This window comes from Musca autumnalis, unplaced genomic scaffold, assembly GCF_047663935.1.
Source record: "Musca autumnalis isolate F117 unplaced genomic scaffold, ASM4766393v1 scaffold_2, whole genome shotgun sequence".
Taxonomy (NCBI): Eukaryota; Metazoa; Arthropoda; class Insecta; order Diptera; family Muscidae; genus Musca; species Musca autumnalis.
The window spans coordinates 14,759,143-14,784,704 of record NW_027411755.1 but is presented as its reverse complement, the minus strand read 5'-3'; the positions used below and the strand labels follow the sequence as shown (position 1 = coordinate 14,784,704).

Genomic DNA, 25,562 nt, shown 5'->3' with positions numbered 1-25,562 from the left:
ACGTTTTGACGAGTCTTGGGTGGCTTCCAAAAATCTTTAAAAAAATCCATTTTTTGAGGAGTCTTGGGTGGCTTCAAAAAATCTTTAAAAAATCCACATTTTGATTAGTCTTTGGTGGATTCCAAAAATCTTCAAAAATTCCCCGTTTGTCATCCTTTATCAACCTTAAACCTTTATCCTAAATTTCAACGTAAAATGTCTGAAAAGTTCTTCCTTGGGTAAAATTTCAAATTAATCTTACCTTAAATCTTTAGCAACAACTTTTTTCTTTAAAAATTTTTAAAAAATCCACGTACAAGAATTCTTTAAAAAATCCACGTACAAAAATTCTTTAAAAAATCCACGAACAAAAAAATCTTTAAAAAATCCACGTACAAAAATTCTTTAAAAAATCCACTTACAAAAATTCTTTAAAAAATCCACGTACAAAAATTCTTTAAAAAATCCACGTACAAAAATTCTTTAAAAAATCCACGTACAAAAATTCTTTAAAAAATCCACGTACAAAAATTCTTTAAAAAATCCACGTACAAAAATTCTTTAAAAAATCCACGTACAAAAATTCTTTAAAAAATCCACGAACAAAAAATCTTTAAAAAATCCACGTACAAAAATTCGGCATATCTTTCCTTTACCGACAGTATTCGAAAAAATATGAAATTATTACCACAGATAGTGTTTTTTTATGCTGATTCCAAGGCTGTATAACTTTTGTTGGGGAAATGTATACTTCCTGAGATATGAGACTCTGAAGTTCCGGAAATTCCCTAGTTGAAAGGCCTGCTACTTAGAGAAAATTCTTAATTTAAAAGAAGATTTTGTTCCCGTTCCCGAGATTGTTCCTTTCCATAGGAGAAAGTCCTAAAATTAAGTTTCAACGTGAAATGTCTGAAAAGTTCTTCCTTGGGTAAAATTTCAAATAAATCTTACCTTAAATCTTTAGCAACAACTTTTCCTTATTTCAAAGCCCAATCCAAGCCATCCAGCACTTAAGATCTACACACAAAGCACATAGAAAAAAACGAACAAAAGAAAAATGCAGACAATGCACATTGCAAAGTGACAGAAAAAAAACATTACTTACCCAGACTTGCATTTAGATTCCTGACAGTTTTTACTTGGTGATTACATAAACTCCAGACGACAAGTAGCGCACCCACACTTTATTCACCCCAACTGGGTTGTAGATTGGTGTATGTATGCAAGTCCATATGTATTTGTTAAACCTTACTCAACACTATAATATTATGGCATAATCTTTCCTTCCTTCTTCTCCTTGGATTCTTTTGCAATTTTCATTCGGTAATCTTGTCATTTACTTTTATTTACTTGGTTAAATTGAAGTAGGATTTTTATATGCGAGTATCCTTGTTAAGATGGTGTATGGCGGTGTATGTATGAATGTATGTATCTGCGAAGTCAATGGCAACGATTCATGATTCAGAGGTTTTAACCAGTTGCAATTTTTTTGGAAAACGTCTACAAGTTTGAGCATCTGTAGATACTTCTCGAAGGAAAGGGAGTTTCTATAGCGCCTTTCTGAAAGAAAGGGTGCTTCTATAGACACTTTCTGAAGGAAAGGGAGCTTCTATAGACACTATCTGAAAGAAAGGGTGCTTCTATAGAGCCTCTCTGAAAAAAGGGTGCTTCTATAGAGCCTCTCTGAAAGAAAGGGTGCTTCTATAGAGCCTCTCTGAAAAAAGGGTGCTTCTATAGAGCCTCTCTGAAAAAAGGGTGCTTCTATAGACCCTTTCAGAAAGAAAGGGTGCTTCTTTGGACCATTTCTGGAAGAAATTGTGCTTCCTTAGACCATTTCTGGAAGTAATTGTGCTTCTATAGACCCTTTCATAAAGAAAGCGTGCTTCTGTAATCCCTTTGAAAGCCCTCAAAGAAAAAGGCTTCAAAAATCCGCGCTCTGAAGCCTTTGCCGTTTTACACCAATGTGTGCTGGTCCTCTTTAAGAAGCTATACATTTCTCTTATAAGATTCACCATCTATCCTTCTCCTTTTCTAAAATGTAAGATAGAATTAAATTTATGTACAAATCTTGCATCTAAAAAAATCCTTACCTTGAAATCTTCCAACCATTTCTCCCTGCCCCTTTGTGGTTAATCAAATATGCCATTATATTTGTTGTAGTGTTTTTCTATGCCATTCATTTTCTTTGGATTATAGTATTTTAATACCATTCCATACGGTTGCAGATTCCTTACATTGTTGTTGTTTCATTTGTTGTAACAACAATGTAGATGATTTGATTCCTCCTTCTGTTTACTCTTCAAGGAAAATTACCATTTTCTCAAGTGTTTTGTGGTCGCTGTTTATTTCTTTTTTCCCTTCGTTCGTCTATAAATTGAAATTGAAATAGATGACAATAGGAGAACGGCAGCACAAACAGCTGAATGTCCTTAAGCCCGCCCGCAACAGCGTGCAAACAAAAAGTGTCTATAAAGAAAAAAGTAATTTTTCCTTTCACGATATGTTAAGTAGACAAATACAAATAAGTACGTATATAAATATATCCTTATTGTGAAATTGAAATTCATGTTGGTGGGGCTGCTGGAGGGATGTCATGGAATACGAACGCTGTGATTAAATAATCATTGCAAATTGTGTTAAAGACAGCTAAATAAATCTTTCAAATTGCTGCAGGGCTAAACAAATGAAACTGGAATATTCCAAATCATTTGACAGTTTGGAAAACCGTAGATTATGGTCGTATTATGACCTGAGGCAGCCTAAGAACAACAATATTTTAATAGAATTTTTAATTGAAATGGAAGGTACAAGGTGTAGGATGTCTCGGTGCTGCAATTTATGTTGTGAAGGAATTCAAATGGCAAAATTCATAACTATGAATGGAGGAGATGAAAAACAAACAGCCTCTAAACACCACCATCTACATCTGGAATTGAAAAAAAAAAAAATAATATCACACATTGCTCTAAATGTCTTCTTATAAAAGTCCTGCTACAGTCGAACTTCTCTATAACGTAGCACTTGGGGACCGGCAAATTACTACGCTATATAGAAAATTTTTTGTAGAAAGGTTATTTTGATGGAAAATTTCGACTTTTTCCTTAAAAACAACTCTTTTATAAAGAAGTATTCATTACAGTGAAGTTCGTTATAGAGATGTTCGACTGTATTTATTTAAGGACGAAAGTACATAGAATTATATGTATTAAATAAGTTCTTACCTGAAATGTTCAACACTTTTTTTTATTGTTCCAAAATGTCCTCTAGCGCAGAATCGTCTTATGTATCTGCTTATGCCATAGTTATAGACCACATTCATCATAAAAGCACAGAGCCATGCAAACCAGCATGTAAAAGAAAAATTTCATTCGTTCTGATAAGTCTTAAGTTCCTTTATAGACTTCTACAAGTACGTCAGGAAAAGTTTTTTCATTGCATAATACATTGTTAATGCCATCCGCATTTATATTGCACTTAACGACAACAATGAATGTCCGGATGGTGCTGTTGTCACAGTCACAGCTGTGATTGATGGGACCGCCTGCGTCGTTCGATATTTTTAACTACAAAAGGCATGTTCCAATGACAATGGTGTACGATATTGCCTGTCTTGACATACTCCAATGGCATAATTATGTACAGCTTCCATTCAGGTTGCACCTTTACGAACTAAAAACTAGAATAATAATAAAAGACAATGTCACAGTTAGCTATAAAACCGTATATTTACTCTTACCTGATCTACCAACGTCTGTTTTCATTCTCCTTGATATCGATATTGTTTGCTATTCGAAGTTATTAACGGCTTCCGACCGTAGAGAGGTCTCGCATTGACTAAGGTCCGGAACCGCGTACATACCATGATTAGGAACATGACCAATATTAAAGTTTTTCCCTAACCTTCGCATTGTTTTGGCGACGATAATCTTAATAAATAATAACGAAAATAATAAAAGAACACAAACGACACGATAAGCTATAAAACCGCAGATTTATTCTTACCTGATCTACCAACGTCCATGTTCATTATCATTGATCTGAATATTGTTTGCTATTCGAACACTGTTAACGTCTTAATATTGTAAGCCTCCCCTTCCCAACGTTGAGACGTTTCACTTTGACTAAGGAACCGGAACCGCGTTCATACCATGATCGGGAACATGGCGGATGTTAAAGGCTATTTCTTTAACCTTTGCATTGTTTAACCGACAATAAACAGGGACTTAATAATGCATCCACTACAAAGAATACATCAAAAACACGATTAAAGTATATAATATAACATATTTAAACAAATAATTTACTAACAAACCGAAAAAAAAAACACGTTTAACAAAGAAACAAGCCAACTATCAATTTTTGGCGCCAAAACGTCGAATAGCCATCAACTTCTCACTTGTCAATCAACTCGTGTCATTTTGAAGAAAACAAATATAACGGATGAGAATAACAATTGAAAAGAACACAAACCACAAGCACAAAATGAAATGTTCATTGCGAAACATTAATTTGCTGAATATCTTAAAAATTCACTTTAATTTTATCAATGTATTAAATTCTTATTTATTATTCATTTAGTTTTCTCTTGCTTGAATCTCTCTGACCGTTATGACTCTCTCAAGTGTTGCAAAAAAAGAGTAGTGTGTTTAACATGTTATCGATAACGATAACAATTGTTAATTCATAGGGCTGAAACAAGTTCCTTCATTTCTTCACAGTGAACACATCCATTGAACTTTTCCGACATCAACAAAACAAAAATTAGCAATTTCAAGAAATTAAATACCTTTAAAAATGCCTGTTGCAGATAATAATGAGTAAGAAAATAACAAATTATCTTCAATAATCAATTGTAAACAATCCCCTCTCCACAGTGTGAAAATAATGAACAAATCCATTGTCTGCGAAGATAGTACACTGCGAGGTGACATCACAATTTCACATGGATGCGTCATACATCCCAGTGCCGTTATATTGGCTGAAGCTGGACCCATAATATTGGGTGAAAATTGTATTGTAGAAGAATATGCCACAATTGCATATCGTTTGAGTGAGGAGCAAAAACGCCAGAAAGAAGCTGGTAACTTTGAACCCGGCCCACCTTTAGTAATTGGTTCGAATAACGTTTTTGAAGTTGGTTGCGTAGTGGAGGCCCACAAAATTGGCGATAAAAATGTTTTCGAATGTAAAAGCTATGTTGGGCCTGAAGTTGTGGTCACCAATGGCTGTGTTGTGGGTGCAGCTGTTAGTCTAAAGTGTAAACAAACATTACCCGAAAGTACTGTAATCTATGGAAGGGATTGTTTGCAGCGCGAAGCCATTGATAAATATGCGGTAAGATGAAATACTTCAAGACAATCCCATAACAACATGGGGAGCAAATTGAATACTCCTAGCTGGCGGAAAAATCTGAAATATTTTTAAATTATACGTTTTTTCTAAGCTGCCGGCTTTCGGGAATTGAATTAAGGGGTCAATTATGGATAGAAACTCAACTGTAGTTGCGTTGCGAGAGAAAATCCTACAGAATTTTTTTTCTCAAATTCATTCAATACCAGTGCTTTGAACCTTTAGCTATTATATTAATTCAATTCTAAAAAAAGTATGAATTTAAATGCGGAAATGAAAATTTCTATTATTAATCGACCCTTAAAACTTCTATGGAAAGGTGCAAAACTGACGCACGGAAACATTTTCTTTACACATGGTAATTTTCGGAACCTCAGAGGCCCATATCTCGGGAAGAATGGACTTCGCCTCTACTTTATCAGCCCAATTATGATTATCAATCAACCCTCCGTGATCTCACTTTTTCCTTTAAGTTGAAGCGGCAGAAAGACAGAAATCACGGAGAGTTTACATTCATATTATATATATATATATATATATATATATAATTGTTCCACAACATTCCATAGGGACAAGGGAGACTTCTCTCATATCAATGAGTGCACCCCGATTCATATTAGCTCAATGATATGGGACCTACAGTTTATCGCCGAGTCCGAACGGCGTGTCTAAGACACCACTTTTGTAGAGAAGTTTTACATGGCTGAAATACTCAGGAAATGTCGCCAACATTACTGAGGGGTATTACATTCATATTAATCATAATAATTTGTAATCAGAACGAAAAGATCTATCTGTGGTAACAATTTCAGATTTTTCCGCCAGCTGGGAGAGTATTAATTTTATGCCAAATGTGTTTGCTGTTGCTGTTTTATAAACCTTCCTCTTTTCCAATAATCTCCAAAGTTTGTTTTTTCTTTTCATGTTTTCCAGTACCAAACACTACAAATTGATTTTCTACGCAAAGTTCTACCAAACTATCATCACTTGAGGAAACCAAATCAAGATCCAAAAAAGTCACGTTCCGTTGTTTAGCTTAAACTAATTTATTTATAAAATAAATTTTCTAAAAACAAATCATACTTAAGAATTTACGTAGCTGAAACTTTAAATTGTTTAATTTCACTTTCAAAGGTTTCAATGGTGTGATCACAGATCTTTTCCAAATCTTCGAGGCCGCGTTTAAGTATATCAATTGCTCTACCTTGTGATGACTGAATACGGAAGTGCAGCTTATTCTCGGTGGGATGAGGAATGGTGTAACCACAGAAGTCAACATCGGGATAACGGCTAATAATGGTCTTCAAAGCATTCCCCAAGGTGTGACCCTCATCTTGGAAAACAAATGTACGAGAACCCTCACCATTATTTTCATCACCAGCGACCTAAAATAAATTGTTAATAAAGCCGAGAAGAATATAATTAACACAACACTTACTTCTGCCAAGCAACCCATTTTATTTTAGCCTGTTTATTTTTTACAAACAAATTAATAAAAAAAACTCCTCCACAAAGAGAAGAATCCAACGAAATTCAACCAAAACGTGCTCTGCTTGTTTACATGTACTCTTCTTCTTATTTCTGAGGTGGTATACACAAGTAAATGATGACTTCTTACTTCGTGTATGTAATCGATAACAGAAATAAATCAGATGTTTTGTTTTCGGTTAGTTCCTTCCAGTGAATAGTTTCATTGAATCCTTTCATTCCGCGTTTATTTCGTAATATTTTAAGAAAAATTAGCGAAAATTAATTAAAATGGCCCAAAGTAGATTAGAAAAAATTGGAACAATATTCACCAGGTAATTTTAAATCGAATGTGTATTTATAACAACGAACTAACTACAATTTTCTCTGAAGAGTTTCTGGTTTACTTCGCTCTGGTGCAATGAAGCCGGAAGACAAACCACTTTGGTACGATGTCTATGCCGCTTTTCCACCCAAATTGGAACCAAGATTTGATAGACCCGCACCCCAGGTAGCAATTAGAAATATCTTCTATGAAGAAGATCAAGTTCGGGCGTAAGTAAAGAAACATTAACAATCACAATCTTCTATAGATAACCTCTTGTTTTCCTTGCAGTAAATTCCACAAATCACAAAAACAAACCGAAATGGTCAGCCTGTACGATAGACAACGTAAAACACAATCACAACAATTCATACAAATCTATCAAGGATTAAAATCTCAAGGTGCTTTGGATGAAGAGAAAATATTCGAAACTTCATTGGATTTATTGCAAGAGAAACGAGCTCAAATGAAACTTGATGCCCAGCAGGTCAATGCTGATGTTGAAGAAAGCAGTACACAAAGTTTAAGCGAAGCATTTAGCGAAGCCAAAGAATTGAAGGATTCCAAAACAGCATCAAGCTCCACTAGTACAACTAGTACAACAACGAAATCATCTACTCCCACCAAAGATGATTCTAAAAACAAAATTGGTGGCATCAATATTGAAAATCTGTTTAAGGATTAAAACACAGACGGTATCTTGTTAAATTTGTATGTTATTATGGAAAATAAAAACTATATAGTAAAAACACGTATGCATTCTCTTAAACTGCTAAGGCGTCATTTTGGGTTTCATGACTGAGTTGGGTTTGTAAATTGGATAATTTATTTTTCAACACTTGCACTCCCATGATTACAATATTCTCCGGCTTCAAGGCTCCCGATGATTCTATATTGTAGAAAAATTTATTCGGTTTAGCTTCCCAATTGTACGGAGCCTCATATTGATCATCATCCAATTCAGTATGTTCACTCTTGGGCCATTCATCTGGCTTGGGATACAGTGTGTGACGCATAGAATTATCTGGATCATATTCAAAGCACACACCAGCTGTTGGATTCCATTTGGCATGTTCCTTGCCAAAACCTTTCTTGGCATAGGCTCTCAGCTTGAGTTCTTGACCTTTACGCAATTTGATAATTAGAATTTCGTCCGTACTTTCACCATATTCATTGTCTTCATCATTTTGATGGCGTGCAGTCACCGGCAAAACTTTGGGATTACTTGACTTCAAATCTGCCGTGGTTACATGTCTAGTCGAGTCTTCGGTACACTTTACATCCAAAGTAAATTCCACACTACATTCCGGACAGAAATCCAAACATATACAATCTCTCGTATATTGCAAACGTTCCACCACATCGTCGGATATCAAAGGTATCAGACCAATGCGATGAGCTAAAAATTCATCGGACAAAACAGTGGAATTTGCTTCCAATTGAACCCAATCAATGGCTAGGGTTGGAGTCTCAGCAATGAAAACTCGACGCAAACTGTTGGCCACGCTAAGCTCAGTATCTTCCAATACAAACTTTACATTGTCGTCTGTTAATTCGGTAATAGTAACAGATGGCTGATTGGCGTAGGGCATGATGCGTGTTTTGTTTGGTAGAAATAAATTAAACTTTAGCTAAATTGTACAAACAACAAGCTTTCTCGACAAAACTCGACTGGTATTTTTATTATTAGAGCTGGCAAAAAATCGATGGCACTATCGATAATATCGATTATTATTTAAAAATTCAATATCGATAGATAGTTTTGCCTATCGATATTATAGGAATAAAACCCCCTAACCTGAAATCCATTGAAATAAATAGATGGTCTGTTCCTTTACTTTTGAAAGTGGTAAAACCGGCAAAAGTTGCAATCTGCTTTCATATGAATTGTATGTAGTCTGATGTAAAGGAACGCTTTTCGAGTAAAAAGTTGTAAAACTTGAAGATTCTTGCACGTAAAGGAACAGAGCTAGAAATTTCGCTGTTTTTCGGATAGTCCCGGTCCACACTAGAGTGATTTCATTGAAAAAATTGCATGAAATTATGCGTTTCTAGATCGACCTCCATGGTAGAGTAAAATCATAAAATTGCTGTAGTGGGTAATTCGATTTAAGAACACCTAATTTCATGAAATTTTTTTATGAAATTCACGCTAGTGTGGACCGGGACATATATGTGTGTAAGAAAGTAAGTCTGTAGTCACACGTACACATTTTTCGGTAAAATAAAATTTATTTTTTTACATTATTTATTTGTGGAATACAACCTAAATTTGGAATATAACCTGGCTATTGCATCCAAGGATCGCCAATCTTTATTTGCTGCTTTGCAAGGTGGCGCTCGAAACCATACACACACTTACATTTTTTATAAAATAAAAGCAGTTGTTTATTCTCCTTTACATTTCTGTGAACTACTTTTGCATAACTTAAAGAAAATCATTGACATTTCCGCCATTTTCATCTCCAAATTAATGGCGATGACAACTTAACGATAATATCGATTGCAGTCGATATTTTAAAACATTTGGTTTGGTTTGCGAGAATCTACTAACTAGGCGTTTACACACAGACAGTATTGGCAAGACAATAGCAAAGTTACAAACCATTTTCACCAATACATTCATAAATTTCTCTATACATATTTAAAAATTTTAAATGTATTTCTGAAAAAGGTTTGTATTTTTGCTATTGTCTTGCCAATACTGGCATTTGCAAACGCAGGGTAAAGAGCAGTACACATTTGGTCTGTTCCGTTACTTCTGAAAATGGTAAAACCAGCAAAAGTAGTAAAAGTTGAAAACTGCTCCCATATGAATTGTATTGTGTCTGAAGTAAAGGAACGCTTTTCGAGTAAAAAGTTGTAAAACTTGAAGATTCTTGAGCGTAATGTGGGGTTCAGACGATCAGTTTTGACTGACAGCTTTTGGTCAAATATCGATTGCTTCAGTATTGTTGTGCTGTTCGTAGCGGCCAAACAGTCATTCAAGTTGGATGACAAACCAACAGTCAAGTTGAAAAATTACTGTGTTCACATATCTATAAAATCATATAAATAACAACTTTTATTAATAAATATGGATGACAAAAAGATTGGATGTGCATTTTTGATCATTTCGCTTTTAGAGGAAGAAAATAAAGTGACAAGAAGAAGGAAATGGGTAAAAAAATGGATAGCCTCCCGAAAACAATATTCACATGTGAATATTTTAAAAGAAATTCGAGATTCTGAGCCAAACGCTGTCCACTCCAGCTCCAGAAGATTCAGATAGCTTTATTTTTTTCAATTCCCTTCTGTATGATGAGCGGATTACGTTTATTTTCTTCTTGACGTCGTCAATAGAACAATCCTTCTTGTATTTCTTCATAACATTTAGTAGTTCTTCATATGCTTTTGTTTTAATGTCGCGCATCATATATTCTGGACTGGTTATGTCCCAGAGGCATCTTTGCATTTCGTAGCAACATAAAAATTCCTTTAAAAATTCTTTTTCGTTGTCCATGTTTGTCGTTTTGTTTGCAATTTTTTGCTTGGCCGATATTAAAATGAAGGAAAAGATTTTTGTCTGCTATTTTTATCTCTTATTTGCAATAATAATCAATCAAATTAATAAAAACACACGGCTTTTTTAAATTATATTTGATATTTACTCTGCTAATTTATTCCTTGACTGACGTTGTTTCGTTCACACGGTCAAACAAACAACCAACAGCTGACTGTCCAACATCCACAAAAAATTTTGTGGTTGCCTGATGACTGACAAAAATGAACGACCACACTGGCAAGCAACCGATTATTTGAGCAAAGCTGTCAGTCAAAACTGATCGTCTGTACCCCACTTAAAGGAACAGGGCTATTGTCAGTTTTGAATGTCGATATTTTGCAGTTATCGATAACTGTCCAACCGTCCAGCAACCACAAAATATTTTGTGGTTGTATCATGGCCCAATTATAGGTCCTCCGGCAAAATCAGATGATTTCGATTTGAGCTGTCAAAATTCATATTTGTCATTTGAATTCGCTGTGAGGTATTGAAATGTCGAACTGTATATAAACAGGTAGATGTATCTCGAAAAAAGAAAACAAATAAACTTAATGTTGTACACGTAAAATTTCAAAATTTGTTGTGTTTGTATGAGAATTTAATTTACAATAACTTATTTTAGCAGTTCAAGTTCGATTAGCTGGTATTTTCTGTTTCGTCAAACAAAAATAACTAAAGTAACAACTTTTTCTCGGAAAATGTTTTGTATGTATCTACCTGAATTGTCAGAAAAGAAATTCGCCACAAAATTTGTTTCGCCTCTGTTTATGAATTTTGACATTTAAAATCTTCGTTTTTCTTTGAATTCGCTTGATGGAGGACCTATTATTGGGCCATGGGTTGTATGATGAATGACAAAATGAACGGCCACACTAGCAAACAACAACAAAGCTGTCATTCAAAACTGACAATGTGTACCCAGCTTAATTTTTACTATTTTTTCCGATAACATAAAGGAAAAATGTTATCGTAGTAAAAAATAGTAGCTTGTTGCAGGTTCTAGAACAGAGCAATGGTGGAATAAGAAGGTGTAACGCCAAAAACAGCTGATCTTCATACCAGTTGTCAAAATGCGTTATTGTGAATAAAATCACATACAAAATGTAAACAAGCAATTCACAGTAATGCATTATTGTGAGCAAATTTGACGTTTGACATGATTTGTGGTCTGTTCCAGAACTGCAAGAATCTACTAATTTTTACTATTTTTCCCGATAACATAAAGGAAAAAATGCTATCGTAGTAAAAAATAGTAGCTTCTTGCAGGTTCTGGAACAGAGCATTGATGTAACACCTTCTTATTCCACCATGATCGTTATCGAAACCGACAAGCCAAATACGTTAAAATTATCGCGATTTTTTTATTATTAAATTATAAAAATTTAATTTCCTAAAATAACTTCCCATGTTCGTCAGAAGTCCGTCATTTTCTTAAGCGGGGTACACATTTGGTCTGTTCCAGAACAAAAATTATATGCTCTGTTCCAGAACCTGCAAGAATCTACTATTTTTTACTACGATAACATTTTTCCGCTTAAAGTCAAAATGGAACAGCCATAATGAAGCTTCAATTTTTTGCTACGATAACAATTTTTCCTTTATGATATCGGAAAAATATTAAAAATTAGTGGATTATTGGTCTGTTCCAGAACTGCAAGAATCTACAAATTTTTACTATTTTTTTCCGAAAACATAAAGGAAAAAATGTTATCGTAGTAAAAAATAAAGGCCTGCGTACATAAGCTGCTCTGCCTGATTGCCTTACTTTCCTGCTTCATTTTTGACATAATAAAAATAAATGAATAAAGAAGACCGAGGAAATTTCGAACTGGGTTACCCTTTTCGTTTTAATTCTTTTATCAGAAGTAAGCAAGGTAAGCAGGCAAGGCAGCTTATGTACGCAGGCCTTAATAGCTTCTTGCAGATTCTGGAACAGAACATAAATGCCTTTCCAAACAATGATAAAATATGTCCCATCTCTAACAAATGAGAGAACTTATCGAAATAAATTAATTTCGACAGGAAAAAATATAAAATTTAAAAATTTATTAAAAACCCAAACATTTTTAGAAAAACTGCAAAACATGAATGGAAAGTAAACGGTTTAACGATTACTATACATTCAAATCCTAGCAAATTTTCTGTTTTCTTTTATTGCAGTCCTATTTCTTGTCCATCGTTTCAATTTAGAAACAAAAATCAAATGCATGCCAGAAAGTCTGTATAACAAAAAATTATTTCGGCAGGTCTCTCTCTCGTTAATTTTGAAAATAAAAAATTAAATAACTCCAAAATTGTGAGAAAAAAGTGTCGCTCTGTTCTTGATTCTGATGATCTTAGGCCAATATCTATATTACCGGCTTTATCTAAGATACTAGAATACATAATTAAAGCTCAAATGCTTCAGACTTGTGATCGCATGATCAATGAGTCACAATATGCCTTTCGGAAAGGGTTTTATACTACACATTTGCTTTTAAAACTTACAGACTCCATTCGTGAAAACATCAATATGAATAGGCTGAGTGTGCTAATTTCCTTAGATTTGTCTAAAGCCTTCAACAGTATTGACCATTCGTTACTGATTTTCAAGCTGATGCTAAGTTTACATTTACGAAATCCACTCGATTTCATCTGTCAATTCCATAGCTCAAACGTCAAATGAAATCTCATCTGAAATCCATTGGATTTCATTTGACGTTTAACCTATGGATTTGACAGATGAAATCGAGTGGATTTCGTAAATGTAAACATAGCATGAGGAACGATTTTCATTTCTTGAAATCTGCTTGTAAACTGATTTTTTCTTATTTATGTGACAGAAATCAATTTGGCGAGTTAAATAGTTCTAATGGCCCCGGCACATACGGTACGTTGTGCGTTGCATCACGCGTTAAAAACAACAACCACATGAAAAAAGTGTAAGTGATGCCAAGTTTGTTCTTGAAGTTTTCATGTGGTTGTTGTAACGCGACGCACAACGTACCGTATGTGCCGGGGCCATAAGTCTAATTGTCAGAATTTATTGTCTGGGGTACCACAAGGATCTGTCCTTGGACCTCTCTTATTCATTCTACATCTGAATGATCTTCCGCATCTCTTAAATTCTACGACTTGCTCCACTTATATATTCGCAGATGACCTATTTTTGCTTTTTAATGGTAATCGTCAATTTCCAAATTTGCTTGAAATTAACATTAATTCTCACTTAAATACATTTGTCCAATTTGCAACAGAAAACTCATTAAAAGTCAATCCGGCAAAGTATGGAGTTCATTACGTAGAATTTATGGTGCCAATTTATATTTACCCCATCGAATTAAGATAACACTGGCAAATTCTCTTTTGTTTTCACAAATATTGTATGGTCTCGAAGTTTACTCGGGTTTTACTGCCATGAATATTATCAGATTGAAGCGAATCGTAAATACTATCAAGCGCTTCATATAAAATTTAAGTCGTGATAGTCAAGTTTCTTCCTACGTTATAAACTTCCTTGGTTGTTCTTTTGATATGTTCATAAAATTCCGTTGCCTTCTTTCGTTTTACAAAATGATAAAAAGTGAAAAACCTCCTGCATTAAGAAGAACCTTCGTCTTAACGCGTTCTTCTAGAAGTACTCAAATATTCATTCCTATGATTTGGAACATTATTTTTTTTAAAATCATTTATTGTCCGAGTAGCACGTTGCTGGAATTTTTTACCGCTAGTACTGCGAATTTTCTCTCACAGCAATAATGCATTCCGCTTAGTTTTCGCTATCTCAAAACTAACTGTTTTTTTATTATATTACATAAATCGAGTTATAGCTCATTGGACAAAATTTATCTTATTCTAAACATTTTTTGGCTGGGGAGCCAAGATTACGAAAGTATTTCGTGTAAATTTAAAGAATTTTTAGAAAATTAATTGTTTTGATATAAGTTGTATTATACATATAAGCTCTGTTCCAGAACCTGCAAGAAGCTACTATTTTTTACTACGATAAAATTTTTTCCTTTATGTTATCGCAAAAAATAGTAAAAATTAGTAGATTCTTGCAGTTCTGGAACATACCAATTATATATAAACTCAGGTATTCTTTGTCATGTATACAAATTATTTGGCCTTTAGGCTTTATGTTATACAAATATTAATAAAAAATAAATGGTCTGTTCCAGTACAGCAAGAATCTACTAATTTTTACAATTTTTTTCGATAACATAAAGGAAAAAGTGTTATCGTAGTAAAAAGTAGTAGCTTCTTGCAAGTTCTGGAACAGAGCAAAAATAAATAAAAAATAGAAAAGATGAATGAAAATAATATAAGCTGTGTTCCAGAACTAAAAAGTTTTTACAATTTTTACGACTTTTACACATTTTACTCGAAAAAGCGTTCCCGTACACTTCTCTTTAAACAAAAATGGCGCTGAATGACGCTCTCTTTAAAAACTTTTTACACGACAAATTTGCCGGCGTCTGATTGGCTGATACGCCGACTTTGACATTTGCTCCAGTTTTTTTGACATATTTTCCATTTTTCCGTTCCCGAACTATTTCAAAAAACTTGTGTGTGAGAACAAATTTTTTGCAGTTCTCTCTTTCACGAGTATTACCATTAAAAAGTACGGGTTCGAAGCTATAATTTAATATTAAATAGATATCAGAAAGAATGACAATTATATTTTCAGTTCATATGCATTAATTTTAATTTTCTTTTGGCTGAAACTTTCTGTAAAATCAGAAAATAAAAAGTACGAAAATATGAATTATGCTGAAATGAATTGTGTACCATGTCGTATGAACAGGTAAATTCGTGTACATATTTATGAGAGCGAAAACGTGATTCAAATGCTGGTATGAACATGGCATAAAAGAGAAATGATAGGTACTTGCAATTAGTTGCAAGAACTTGCAAATACTTTTTATTTGCGAAATTATCGAACAGACCTATTTCCTTTACAACATTTTTCATTTCACATTTTCATAGAAACAGAATTGCGCCCCTTTTTACTACGATTACATTTTTTACTTTTGGTCTGTTCCAGAACTGCAAGAATCTACTAATTTTTACTATTTTTTCCGATAACATAAAGGAAAAAATGTTATCGTAGTAAGAAATAGTAGATTCTTGCAGGTCCTGGAACAGAGCGTTTATATTTTCGAAAAATAGTAAAAATTTGTACATTCTTGCAGTTCTGGAACAGACCAATAAAAAATCATGGGTTGGAAAATCGAAAATCAGCCGAGAAAAGTCGACTTTTCGATTTTCTCTACAACCAAGAGTTGACTTCGATATTTTTAACTTTTCAAACTAAAAAATCAAGTAATCGATTAATCTAAAATCAACTTACCAATCTATCTATCCCTATATTTGAGACTTGAGAACTCAGTTTTACCAGAGGATTTTATATTTTAGGGCAAGCTTTTACAGCTGGAACATTTCATTTTTTATTTTTATATCTGCAGAAACATGTTCTATTATTGGCAGAGTTAACAGTTAGGCGAATACAGATAATTTTCTAAGGTGAATGTAAACATTGGAACACTCTTCCATAGTTATTTGTTGGTTGGTGGCCAGTGTGTGCATCGAGAGTAGTTAGTACGTGTGTGTGTTTGTGTGTGCGTATGATTTGTAGGTTGCTGCAGCTCGACGCTGCGGGCGCACAACACAACAGTGGAAAGAAGTCTCAAAACTTGTCGACGTTTCCAAAGGGGTCCACCACTTTGTATGCTCTGGACAAATTGGTCCAGAACGTGAAGCAGTTTTATTCCAGCCAAGGGTAAAGAAGCAAAACAGGCGTTCACTTGTGAAATAATGCAACAACAACAAATGGAAACAACACAAAAAATCCAATACATTTCGAAATTATTCCAAAGCACTGCCGTTGATGTTAAAGATGAATTGGAAGAGGTATTTGAATTATTAAGTCATTTAAAAACCACATACTTACCTGGTTTATCTTTACTCCCCTTCCTTTAGCGATTTGAACGAGCCTATATTAGCTTGCAGCAACAAATCAATGGCCTCAGCGACAAGGATATGCACGACAAGTTATCCCAACTGGTATGCAAAGAGAAGCAACATGAAGAAATCTCGATTGGATTTCTGTATTTTATGCTTACGGATCCAGTATTGGCCCCAAAAAGCTATCGTGATCTTACACTAGTTGCACGCGATGGCATGAATCTGGTCGTCTCCAATTTAACAATGCTTGTGGCCGAGAAATATAATAAGCTTACAGAAATTGCCAGGCGTCAATTGATATGGTTGCTGCGTGAGCTGGTAAAACATCAAGTCCTTAATGTTGAAAACATTATATGGAATTGCTTACGACAAGCCGGTGGTGGTGATGTTACACCGAAAAATCTCTTTCTCGTTGAAAGTCTGCTGGATATATTCATAGAATATCGACCGTGGCTGGAGACACAATCATTTCTCATACAAACTGTGGTGTACAGTTATGTGCGACTGATCGAAGATCATGCTAGTCCCGCATTGACGGCATTACGTCACAAGGAGGTGAAGTTTGTTATATCATTGATACGTGAGCGATTTTCAGATGTCATACCATTGGGAAGGGATTTTGTGAGGTAAGTCGAATTGACTTAATTTTCACAATTGTTTTCTCATGGTTTCTTTAACAGGCTCCTACAAAATGTGGCCCGCATACCCGAATTCGAACAGCTGTGGCGTGATATTTTACACAATCCAAAAAGTCTTCATCCCACATTCAATGGCATCTGGCAATTGCTGCAAATACGAACAAGTCGTCGTTATCTGCAATGTCGCCTAACACCCGAAGTTGAGCGTAAACTACATTTCTTAGCCTCGTCGGTAAAATTTGGTAATCAAAAACGTTATCAAGATTGGTTTCAGGATAAATATTTCGCCACCCCCGAATCACATTCGCTGCGATCAGATTTAATACGTTTCATCATCAACGTTATACATCCCTCAAATGATATGTTATGTTCGGATATAATACCAAGATGGGCCATTATTGGTTGGTTAATATCATCGTGTACAAATACAATAGCATCGGCCAATGCAAAGCTTTCACTGTTTTATGATTGGTTATTTTTTGATCCGCTCAAGGATAATATTATGAACGTGGAACCGGGTATATTGGTTATGTACCATTCAATACGTAATCATCCGAGTGTTAGTAGTACGTTGCTGGATTTTCTGTGTCGTATAATGAAGAATTTCTGTTTGAAACATGAGGACAAAATTCGGATGGGTGTGTACAACTCGTTGCATAAAATTCTAGAAAAACAGGTGAGTTTTGAAAAAGTTTTCAAATTAAAAAATTTTTGACATCTTTTTCTTTTTTTTTTAGGTCATTCCAAATATCCAACCTTTGTTTGAGTCCCCTAAATTAGATCGTGAATTGCGTATGCTGATACGTGAAAATTTCCGCGAATTTGTATCACCGGCAGCGCCGCCCACTGGTAATGTGGGGCCACCCATGTATCCTGGTGCTTCTTCGGTTATACAAGCCCCGGTGTTTAAAAAAGAAGCGGACCAGCGAACATTACATCAAGGCGCCATTATGTTTGGCAGCGGTAGTGGCACAACAACCCAACAACAACCTCAGCCGCAACATGACCTGCAGCATATGCAAAATCATTACCAGCCTCACATGACGAATACAGCCGATTTGCTTGAACATCCACATTCAATCGACAGCGGTGGTGGTGGAGGTGTGGGCGGCGGTGGAGGACCCCCGCTTGCTGGTCCCCTTGCTGCCGGTGTAAATGTGGTGGGCGGTAATGCTACAAATATGGCCGATGAAGATAACAAACTATCAATTATACCCCCCGAAAATAATGACGTAGAAACCGAAGCGGCCTTCAGTGAAGACGATGAAGATATCAAAGATGTAAAAAATGAAGAGAACACAGACGATGATGATGATCTGCCATTGTCCAAGGTGCGCTTAAAAGAAAAACCCGAGAAACCGGAAAAAGTTGATCTTCCTGCCTCGATTAGTGATACATTCGAAACGTTTGTCACCAAACGCAATTCATTTACATGGGAGGCATTCTTAGAGGATTTTCGCCCCTTACCCGCTTCAGCTTTAGACGATGCACAGCTTCAGTATGTGATCTCGAATACGCATTTAATTCTACGAGAAACTTTACCAGTGCAAAATATCTTTCCGGAGAGTAAAACAGATGAAAAGAATCTAGCCAAAAGTATAAGCTATCCGATATTTGGGCTATTTCGGTTTCTCTATGAGAATGAGGATAAAAGTAAGAAGCCATTTCAAACTTTGCTCACCGAAATCTGTACACGTATACCAGAAACCGGATTTCTGTTGCTGTACTTTATGAAAGTCCATGTAAAGCTACAAACACGAAAGAATGCCCAACAATCGGCACAATTTAAGACGAATATCTACCGTATGATCTGCGAAGCTGTAGACGAAAAATTAGATGATTGTTTGGCCCGGGATTTAGATTTGCTGGAAAAAGAGAATACGAATATTTATTTATGGTTACTGCCGGATATTTATCGTGAATTCAAATCGATAGCTATAAATAATAGTGATTTGCTGCGCATAACTCTGCGATGTATAGACGCTCGTAATCTAAGGGATCTAATGTATTATGTGGCCCAGGGTAAACTGACACTGTTCAAACAGGATGGTCTTATTGAATGTATACGTGATAGTCTAGGCTATGAGACATTTGAACAATTGTGTCTGTGGCAATTGGTGCAGGCTCATGATGTGCCTCTTAAATGTCTGCAAGTGAGAATTTTGTTGTACTATGATGAGTGGTAAATTGGTTCTAATGTGGATTTTATTTGTTTATTATAGGATATCTTACCTGAATTAGAATCTGCCAATCATCCGGAAGCATTGGGTTACCTATTGCTGCTGCTGAAAAGCGAAGAACCAACAAATGAGCTAATACGTTTATTATTAAGTCGAGAAACAAAGTCACGTGGTGATCCTTTTGTAACATCGGCTTTAAGGTAAGGAAGAGAGAAGTATATCTTAAAGAGAAAATAGGTAAAAGTGTGAGAGGTTAATTGTGTAATGATGGGCGAAAAACTTTCTTTAAAAAATTGACGTTTATTGGTCGGATGATGGGGGGAAAATATTCTTTAAAAAATCAATGATGGGTGAAAAAATCTGATGGTGGGTGAAAGAATATTTTTAAAGAAAATCCACGTTTATTGGTCTAATGATGGGTAAAAAATATTCTTTAAAAATCTACGTTTTTTATTGGTCCGATGATGGTTGAAAAAACATTCTTTAAAAAATCCACGTTTTTTATTGGTCTGATGATGGGTGAAAAATATTCTTTAAAAATCCACGTTTATTGGTCAGATGATGGTTGAAAAAATATTCTTTAAAAAATCCACGTTTATTGGTCTGATAATGGGTGAAAAAATGTTCTTTAAAAAATCCATGTTTATTGGTCTGATGATGGGTGAAAAATATTCTTTAAAAAATCCACGTTTATTGGTCTGATGATGGGGGGGAAAAATATTTTTTAAAAAATCCACGTTTATTGGTCTGATGATAGGTGAAAAAATATTCTTTAAAAAATTTACGTTTATTGTTCTGATGATGGTTGAAAAAATATTCTTTAAAAAATCCACGTTTATTGGTCTGATGGGTGAAAAATATTCTTTAAAAAATCCACGTTTATTGGTCTGATGATGGGTGAAAAAATATTATTTAAAAAATCCACGTTTATTGGTCTGATGATGGGTGAAAAAATATTCTTTAAAAAATCCACGTTTATTGGTCTGATGATGGGTGAAAAAATTTTATTTAAAATTAAGTCTTTAAAATTGATTAATTCCATTTGTCTTGATTTTTCCAGGTTTTGGTGTCAACGAAGTGAAGAAAAATTATCGGAAATCATAGCATCACTATTAACATCAAAATATCCCTCGTCATCTCCCAACAAACGGAAAAGGCCGCTTAAAGGAAGTTCAGCATTAAATAGTACACCATCAGCAGATCAGGTAGTTGGACTTTTAACCATATAAATGAACCACTTATTAATTTATTTACACCATTCCTCAGGTATTAAGTCATTTAGAGCATTATCGAAGAAGTTGCCGCCATGGTACTGGCACCGGGTTATATGTACATGATACCATGCAAAGGGCATTACAAACGGCATACACACATAGTACAGAAAGCACAAAGGTTTGTTGACCCCATTCACATTTTTTGTTCCATTGAAAAAAGTAAGGAATCTATTTTTCGCCCCCCCCCCCCCTCTCTAGAAACAATATAGCGATCTATTTTCTTTGGCTGCCGAAGATGAAACAACTGCAGTTGGCCGTCGTGGTACTAGTGGGCGAGGTCGCAAACAACCAACATCGAAAAAAGATTCAAGCAGTTCAAGTGCTAATAGTAAGAAAAATTCAGATCCTGTTAAAACAGTATACACGTCGGATGAGGATTCTAGTGAGGTGAGTGTGAAGAGGAAGGAGCAAATTTGGAAATTTTGTCAGATGATTGCTGATGTCCGAAAAACACTTCGGGACACCTCTCGGAGCCATTTGGAATTTTTACCATATATAGTCCTTGGTACCGTAATGAAAATAGTTTTCCACTGGGAAGTCCATATTTGTTACTTTATCACCATTACTTTCTTCGGCATAAATTGAATACTCTACCAGCTGGCCGAAAAATCTGAAATGTTTACCACAGGTAGATCTTTACGTCCTGATCACAAAAATATAAAGTTTGTTGGGGGAAGTCCATACTTCCCGAGATATGGGCTTTTTAAGTTCCGAAAAATCCCTTGTTAAAGTAAGAAAAAAAATTAAATTAAAAAAATGTTGTTTTCGTGCCTTAACTTGGCTCCTTCCATAGAAGAAAGTCTAAAATTCACACTTAGAAAAACCTTACAGTTTAAAAAAATTTTCAGATTTTTTCCGTCAGCTGGTAGAGTATTCAATTTGTTCCCTTTCTTCATGAGGACTCTTTGCTATCGTAATCACGACGATATATTCCTTTCCGGGGGGTGGATGTCCATACTTCTCGAAATATGGTTCTGGACTTTTTTTCCTTTTATTCGAAAAAGTCAACACCCATATATCTGGAAGTATGAATTTCAGGAAACCATGGTGTCAAGGACTACCTATGGTAAAAATTTCAAACTGATCCAAGAGATGACCATAATCAATATTTGTTCCAAGGTTTAAATATCGTCTAGGTGCAGCTCTCGGATCGGGTGGAATTTTTTACCACAGATAGTCCTTCGTACCCTGATCACAACGATATATAGTTATCCGGGGGAAAGTCCATACTTGCCTGGTATATGGTCTTAGCATAATGGTGGTAAAGTAAAACATATCCGAAAATGTCAAGACCCATATCTCGGGAAGTATTAACTTACTCTGAGAAAACTATATATCGTTGTGATCAGGGTATCAAGGACTATATATGCTAAAAATTTCAAACCGATCAGTGAGGTGTCCCTAAACGACACTTGTCTTAAATATCGTATAGGCAGGCACCTGTCGGATCGGGTGGAAATTTTTTCCATTGGTAGTCCTTGGTAACCCTGATCAAAACGACATATAGTTTTCATCGCGGAAGTCCATACTTCTTGAGATATGGGTCCCATCATAATGACGAAAAGGAAAAATATATATCATTGTGATCAGGTTACCAAGTACTACCTATGGTAAACATTTTGTTATTTGATGTTTTCGTTTATTTTCTTAATGTTTCTGTCTATTTTATTTCTCTTAAAGGAGGACTGGTCCAAGCAAAAAATTTCACAGGCTAAAAAAAGGAAGAAAACCATCAATGACTCCGACTGACAGCAGTACCAGTCGTCACCATATTGTCTAGAGGAAATCGATGATAATGATGATGAACATAATAATGAGAAAGATTTTTTCTAGAAATACAAACAGAAAAATCATCAAAAAAACGCAAAACACACAAAATTAAAAACAAAAAAATTCTTAAGCAGAAAACCCACATAAAACAACAACATAATTACAAAATAAAATTTAAAGTTTATTTGATAAGTATGATATATAATAATAATAGTATGCCAATGTAGAGTTTTTGAATGTTGAAATATTCACGTTATATTTTTTTATTTTTAATAAAAATAAAAAATTTCCAAAATTTATTACAAAAAAAAAACAACACAATTTATCATCCTCACACTAAAACAAAAATAATAATACAAATCTATGTAAAAAGACTAATCATGTAAAACAGAAACAAACAACAACAAAAAAGTTAAGAATAAAAAAATGTGTCTTTTTAAGAACGGCATTTGTTTTTTATATAAAGAGAAAGGCTGAAGTAAAGTTTAGGGGCTCCGCAGGGAATGTTTTGAAACAGGTTAGACTTGGTCCATGTTCCCACTCGATTCTATTAAACAAAAATTCGGACTCTATAGCTCTACAATAAGACCACGGAATTGATGGAGAAATCGCAATTCTATTTCCACAACCTTCCAATTTCGAATTAATAATAACAAGAATTATCTTTGTTTTCTTATGACGATTTTATTTCATAAATAATTCTGTTCACGAAAATTAGAAGAAATAATTTTTTTTAATACAAATTTTATCACACCACTTATTTCATAACCACATTTGTTTAAGTCTTCTGATGATCTACATAGAGTTTTTTCTATTCCCTACAGAAATCTTGACCAAAAAATAAGTGTTCGTAATATCTAAAGATACTACCTTTACATTGTACATACATACAAATTCTGTTGAAAACCATCCAATTGGCATTAGGTTTTTGGCCAATTTTTTTGTTTTGTTTAATAAATATGTATTTCTAAGTGAAAATAATAATAATATATAATTCTTACAATATTCAAAACATAACTCCGCGAATCGCTAATAATCCAAAGCCCATTCATTTTCGGCAATAAACGCTTCCACAACTTCTTTCATCGCATAATTGGGAATTAGCTGTTCTTGAGTTAATTCAACACGTGTCACCGGATCAAAGTGACCTACACGCTGCAAATGTTCTTCAATATCTTTACGTTCATAGGTGATTCCAGATGGAGTTATAACAGGATCTGTTAAAATTTCAAAACTTATCTTGCCACACAAGTAATCGGGCACATCACGTTCTCGTCGCCGTTCATCAACCTTGGCAAATAGGGTGTTTACCTCTTTAATATAATCATCACATTTTTGTTCGATTTCCTGTTGCTGCTCTTTTAATTTAACATCATCTTCATTACTCTGATCCTCGTCAATTGCTAACTTAGCCAAACGTTTCTCCATATCCTCTTTGATTAGGCGATTTACATATGATTGCAATTCAATTTCTCGTGAAATTTGCTTTTCTTCCAATGCCCGCCAACGTTTTTTACGTGCCAGCCTTAATTGCGATGTTATATCGTCGCCAAAGTTTTGCTTTTGTTCCTTGGACAAGTCATAAGCCCGTTGCAAGTGTGTAATTGCTTCATCATACAATTCCATTTCCAACAAAGATTGTCCAGCAAAGAAATGTGCCTTTAACATGTTCGGTTCAATATCCAAAGCCCTCCTGCAATCTTGACACGATAATTCCCATCGTTTAAGTTTCAGGTAACACAGAGCTCGATTGGTAAAGTAGGTTGCAACATCTGGGTTTTTAATAATTGCCTTTGTATAGCACTTAATTGCATCGTCATATTTGCGTGCTGCAAACAGGCAATTACCTTGTTCCTTGAGTTGAACATCGGTGTAGTTAGCAGTTGAATATATAGGATTACTACTTCTCATTCCAGTGTGAAGTTGGAGTTACTTTCAAAGTACAAAGCAAAAAATATTCTAAAGTCTGCGAAAATAAATAAAATGAAATTGCTGATAAAGATTAGGAAAATGTCAAAAAATAAAAACGCCAGAGTTCTTTGGATTTACATTGATGAATGGGAGTTTAATAGAGCGATGTGAATAAGAAAATAACCGATAAAAATTAGTAGCCAAAACAAAACTACTAAAAAATAACGAAAATTGATAATCAGCTGATCATATATAGGGCTCTCAAATTTGCTTTTCTCAAAGCCGGAAAAAATAATAGGTGTGTTCTTTTACTCAACAATTTGTACAAATTTGACAAGTCCAGTAACTTCTTGTGATCGACTAAGGTCTTTTGCATTGTACTGTAGAGTAAACGAACAACTTCCAGCTACAATTCGTACAAATTTTGAGTAAACGAACACACATAATATAGAATCAAGATTTCAGTAAAGTTTTGTTGTGTCGGGCCCATACCTATATACGGACGTATACCCAGGGCGTGTGTGGTGAAAAAAGTAGAACACATGTATTCTTGTGAGAACTACCGAAATACGTCAAGCGTATACTTTTTGTAAGTTGAAAAAGTTTAACTTTGACTGAACGTTATTGTTTGAATGTGTGTGTGTGTTTTGTATTTTATAGTTCATTTAGACCAGCCATAAATCCTCGACTGGATTTAATAAATCCAGTACAAATCTCATTGCATTTAGATATACATTTTGGAGGATTTAAATGGCAGTCAGCTGATTTTTGTTCATATCACAATTACCAAGGTAGATGCATCAGCCCATCTGAACGAATTTGAAACGTTAAAAGAATTTTTTGTAAATTGAATTCGTCTCAAAAAACACACGTCGAATTACAAATTTATTATTTAATACTGAAAATGTTAACACATTATGCTACTAATGCTAACTAAAGAGCAAATAAAGAATTATTTTATCGCAGTTTGTCTATCTAAAATAAATAAACGAATTATTTTATCGTTTAGACATCATAAATATTAGTCTTGGTTGATTAAAATCAACTTTGTACATTAAAACAAATTTAATTTTTCCGCCTTGCTTACAAATTTTTACATTTTTAATTATTTTTAGTGTAGCAATTCACCGATGCATCTACCTTGTTTCTTGTGCCAGCTTGCAACTTTTTGTATTTTCT

General features: G+C 34.6%; 6 protein-coding genes and 1 long non-coding RNA gene across 7 annotated transcripts; 3 read left to right on the top strand and 4 right to left on the bottom strand.

Moving 5' to 3' along the window:
* Positions 1-1,284: 1,284 nt before the first annotated feature.
* On the bottom strand, positions 1,285-4,217 carry LOC141392150 (uncharacterized). Its single transcript, XR_012409787.1, has 5 exons — positions 3,982-4,217; positions 3,716-3,905; positions 3,201-3,655; positions 2,070-2,905; positions 1,285-2,010 (listed from the first exon to the last, which is right to left on the bottom strand). It is a non-coding gene; the product is annotated as an uncharacterized lncRNA (long non-coding RNA).
* Positions 4,218-4,685: 468 nt separating this feature from the next.
* DCTN6-p27 (dynactin subunit 6) lies at positions 4,686-6,405 on the top strand. The gene is made up of 3 exons (XM_073967136.1): positions 4,686-4,796; positions 4,854-5,313; positions 6,262-6,405. Exons 1-3 carry the CDS (start codon positions 4,774-4,776, stop codon positions 6,361-6,363), a joined length of 585 nt encoding a protein of 194 aa, XP_073823237.1. The 5' UTR covers positions 4,686-4,773; the 3' UTR covers positions 6,364-6,405.
* On the bottom strand, positions 6,356-6,912 carry Polr1D (RNA polymerases I and III subunit AC2 l(2)37Cg). Its single transcript, XM_073967137.1, has 2 exons — positions 6,767-6,912; positions 6,356-6,713 (listed from the first exon to the last, which is right to left on the bottom strand). Exons 1-2 carry the CDS (start codon positions 6,782-6,784, stop codon positions 6,420-6,422), a joined length of 312 nt encoding a protein of 103 aa, XP_073823238.1. The 5' UTR covers positions 6,785-6,912; the 3' UTR covers positions 6,356-6,419.
* Positions 6,913-6,971: 59 nt separating this feature from the next.
* mRpS23 (mitochondrial ribosomal protein S23) lies at positions 6,972-7,871 on the top strand. Its single transcript, XM_073967135.1, has 3 exons — positions 6,972-7,130; positions 7,189-7,350; positions 7,412-7,871. The coding sequence occupies exons 1-3, from the start codon at positions 7,087-7,089 to the stop codon at positions 7,803-7,805; spliced, it is 600 nt and encodes a 199-aa protein (XP_073823236.1). The 5' UTR covers positions 6,972-7,086; the 3' UTR covers positions 7,806-7,871.
* Polr2C (RNA polymerase III subunit RpII33) lies at positions 7,819-8,815 on the bottom strand. Its single transcript, XM_073967134.1, has one exon. It carries the CDS (start codon positions 8,710-8,712, stop codon positions 7,885-7,887), a length of 828 nt encoding a protein of 275 aa, XP_073823235.1. The 5' UTR covers positions 8,713-8,815; the 3' UTR covers positions 7,819-7,884.
* A 7,159-nt stretch (positions 8,816-15,974) lies between these two features.
* Positions 15,975-22,915, top strand: IntS3 (integrator complex subunit 3). The gene is made up of 9 exons (XM_073967131.1): positions 15,975-16,556; positions 16,626-17,236; positions 17,291-17,924; positions 17,986-19,401; positions 19,471-19,628; positions 20,489-20,633; positions 20,695-20,820; positions 20,901-21,089; positions 22,383-22,915. Exons 1-9 carry the CDS (start codon positions 16,461-16,463, stop codon positions 22,449-22,451), a joined length of 3,444 nt encoding a protein of 1,147 aa, XP_073823232.1. The 5' UTR covers positions 15,975-16,460; the 3' UTR covers positions 22,452-22,915.
* LOC141393723 (E3 ubiquitin-protein ligase CHIP-like) lies at positions 22,633-24,623 on the bottom strand. The gene is made up of 2 exons (XM_073967132.1): positions 24,522-24,623; positions 22,633-24,438 (listed from the first exon to the last, which is right to left on the bottom strand). Exon 2 carries the CDS (start codon positions 24,381-24,383, stop codon positions 23,502-23,504), a length of 882 nt encoding a protein of 293 aa, XP_073823233.1. The 5' UTR covers positions 24,384-24,438; positions 24,522-24,623; the 3' UTR covers positions 22,633-23,501.
* Positions 24,624-25,562: the final 939 nt, after the last annotated feature.